The sequence below is a fragment of the Cannabis sativa genome, chromosome 2, assembly GCF_029168945.1.
Source record: "Cannabis sativa cultivar Pink pepper isolate KNU-18-1 chromosome 2, ASM2916894v1, whole genome shotgun sequence".
NCBI lineage: Eukaryota > Viridiplantae > Streptophyta > Magnoliopsida > Rosales > Cannabaceae > Cannabis > Cannabis sativa.
Window position 1 is genome coordinate 37799125 of NC_083602.1, and position 3801 is coordinate 37802925.

The 3801-nt window shown below is 29.6% G+C and overlaps 1 protein-coding gene across 1 annotated transcript; it reads right to left on the reverse strand.

Annotated features, from left to right (window-relative positions):
- Positions 1–368: 368 nt before the first annotated feature.
- Positions 369–2981, reverse strand: LOC133034285 (uncharacterized). Its single transcript, XM_061109338.1, has 7 exons — positions 2744–2981; positions 1628–2664; positions 1215–1540; positions 972–1136; positions 789–893; positions 637–709; positions 369–539 (listed from the first exon to the last, which is right to left on the reverse strand). The coding sequence occupies exons 2-7, from the start codon at positions 1976–1978 to the stop codon at positions 369–371; spliced, it is 1191 nt and encodes a 396-aa protein (XP_060965321.1). The 5' UTR covers positions 1979–2664; positions 2744–2981.
- Between the last annotated feature and the right edge of the window lie 820 nt (positions 2982–3801).

The window sequence follows — 3801 nt, forward strand, 5'->3', positions numbered from 1 at the left end:
AAAATAATGTAATAAACAACTACATAAGTCATATAGGATATATATAATTTTGTTGAAACAAAGATACTAGATGGACCCTCTAATAAGCTTCTTAAAAATTTCAAAGAAACCAACATAGATAAAAGCATCTTAGGGAAAAAAAAACACTTACTACCTTAAAACAAATTAATAAACTGAAAGGTTTGCATAACACAATAACAATGTTTCTTTTATTGTGATCACTCAATTAAAGCACTCCATCTTACGTAATTTCTTCTAAAAATTGGTCGGCCCATTCCAAACGAATTTCATCAATTTCTTGTTTTGTATAAGTTTTTTTCCCATTCCATCGCAATGAGTAAGGTAAGTATTAGTTCATATAGTAGTATTTATAATAAAATAGAAAAATATTTTATCATAGTGTATATACCCCAAATATATATATATATATAACTTACTTGAGTGGTTAGCCAATTGATAGGTCTAGAATTCATGCAAAATTCACGCATGTATCTCATTACATAATATCCACACTCAAAATCCGATATTTGTTGAGGACACTGCACATATTTATGAAATAAAAACACATAAATATTTTAAAATTTATAGAATAATTACTATATTGTTATATTAATGTAATTTTATTTTACAACTTACTTTTATAGATTTCCATGTAATGCCAGACTTTTTTGGCTGCCTATTAGTGGAAGCATTGTAGTAATCAAAAGTCCTAATAAACAAAAGAAATATTAAAATAATTTAAAAAATAAAAATTAAATTAGACTAAACCATAATATTATTTAACTTACATTGCCATTAGAGATTTAATTTTATTAGGCGGGGGTAATCCAATTGAGTCAAGCCAATAACATGTTTCACGCAATACATCAATAATTGCTAGCATCCAATGGTCTCTGTTGACCACCAAAGTAAGATATTATATGTAAGTCAAATATATTGATAACATAAATAGTTAACTAAATAATTCTTACCCAGTATTAACAGAAAGCAACCAAAATTGTCCCGCTTCTGTTCCTTCCATGCGATCTGCCATTGTCATTGCATTTTGTGCTTGACATGAATCCAAAGCTAAAATTGGATGAAAGAAACGAAAATATTGTGCTCGATTTGCCTTCACCAACTTTTCATGTAAGATCCTAAATATTACAATTAGATTAATAAGGAAAAAAATATTATTTAGTGCATTAAGTGTAATTTAAAGATAAATTTTTTACCTAATGTAAAATACTATGCAAGCAGCTCCAATCCGTTTCATAGTGCCTAGATGAATTACATCGATAGGTGAAATATGTAAATATTCATCATTATCCAAAATTTCTGGGTCCATGACCATGGAAAAAGTGTGTGAAGCTTTTATAAATCGAACAGCTAGTAATGCAGCTTTTACACCCTTTGGAGTGTCCTTAGGAATCTCAAATTTAATTGGAGAATCTCGCACTTCTTCTAAATTTGAGGACGATTTAGTGGGTTTTTGTGAAGATGAGGGTTGATCTTTTTCTTTACTTGGCTCCAGTTGCGTGAAAAAACTATTTTGTTTATCCTGAATCAAAAAAAAAAATCGTTATAATTTATTTTAAATACATGAAAAAAAAAAATATGTGAGAGTAAATTTATGTTCTAATAAAACCATTGATGGAATTCTGATTGGTGACTCTGATGATCGTTCCTCTAATAATCTGCCTTGTTGTGATTCATAGAATATTTTCATATTCTCTTGAACGATTCTTGCAACATTATTATCTTGGTCCTTCCTTAGATCTTCAATGATTTTCTCTAATTTGTCCAAACGTTCTTCTTCAATCTCTTTATGTTTGGATGATAATTCCACTGAGATCTTTTTTCCAGGTGTAGGACCTAAACCTCGTAACCAACCGTATTTTCCTTCACCTAACACCTGCCTATATATAGCAGCCTCATCAACTACTAGTAGCAAGCCATCTTCAAATTGAATAAGTTTATCTCGTCGCAACTCAACCATTTCATTCTACAATAACAATAAAATAATGAATTATTACTTTTACAAAAACGATTAAATAAAATTACTAACTTTTAAAGTTAACATACATATTTTTCCTTGGCTATTTCGTTGATCCATCCATTCTCAATCGTATAATGAGTTTTTCGAAACATTTCGATCTCTCCACACTTCATAGTTTGTTGTTGTACTTCATCACCTATGCTTTGTTTTGATTTCTGTAATACATTTAAATAATAAATAAAATTAAAATATAATAATATTTTAATGCTATTATACGAAAAAAAATACTACCTCTTCATGTAAGTATTGAATAAAGGATTTTGTTCCACCAGAATGCATAAAAGAAACTTTTGCTCTATTTTTAGAACCTGCAGCTGACTTTTTCTACATAACATATTTCATGTCAGTATTAAGAATTTAAAAGTATTAAATGTGTACAAATTGAAGAAATATTATGATACCTTCCATTCTTCATTAGAAAAACAGTTTTTACACATCCATTCCCAGTCTTCGTCTGTTAGCACCAACTTTTTAGGTCGATTTTCTAATGGATTTTTACCTTCCTCGATAAGAGATTTGTATTTACTGTGGCATTTGTTACGGTAGCCCCTATATCTCTCTTGACAATAGTGATTGCAAATAGTTTCGAGGTATGGATCTTTTTTAAAATCTATGTCAAAGATGTCCTAAAAAAAAGATAATTATTAAATGAATTATAAAATTATAGCTTTATGTACATAAAAATTGTACTATAAATATGTATACCATGATGCGAGCATATACTGCTTTCTTATCTTCTGGAGGAATTTTGGCCCAACCACTATACTGAAGTGGAGCATGATGACGTACTTTTACACCAACAGTGTTTCCAAATATAGTTGCATTCGGTCCATACACTCTAAGTTCACCTTTCCTATAAGAAATTATTTTCTTACTTGTATCATTTTTTGATGAACGTCTAACTCCATCCCCACGAGTAGGGCCACGGGTGTTCTTCTTTGATTCTGTCCATAATTACAATATAATTTGTGATATAACTATATTTATGTATATATTATCTTAATTAAGTCATGCATGTATGAACGGTTGTACCTAACAATTCTTGAATTTCATCATCAGATGGTATTGTTGAATCTTCATTTGGAGAACAAGGCACAGGAGGTGGAGATTTTGTAGATGTTGAATCATTATTATGTGTCTTCTTTGGACCAAATGACCTTGTACGACTTAATGGTAGATCACGTGACTTCTTATTTGACATGACTGTAAAGCTGAAAAATACCAAATTAATTAGTATTGCATGTAACAAATTTTTATATTGAAAAATTAAAAAAACAAAAAATTGACGCACTTTATACCTAATTAGTTTTATCACTCAATATTATATCTTCAGAATCATCAAGTTACGGTTCTTCTTCTGTATCATCATTGTGATTTATTGGAATATCACTAAATACTCTATCATCACATTCTATATCTTCGATATCATCCCGAATAAGATTGATATTACTTATTGTTGAATCAAAATTTAAATCAATATTATTCGAAAATTCTTCTTGATATGCTTCAGAACCGATGATAGTGGGATCTTCATCATCATCTTCACCATGATCTGGCTTTGGTGGTATATCCCAAATGTGGCGATGATTCACTTTCTGCACTACTTTCCAATCTTTATTTTTTTTAATATCATCTAAATAAAAGACTGAACATACTTGATTAGCAAGAACAAATGGTTCATCTTCAAACCATTTTGAGCTAATGTTTATACTAGTAAAATGATACTCAGTATACATTTTATTCCCATTGGTATTGTACCAAGA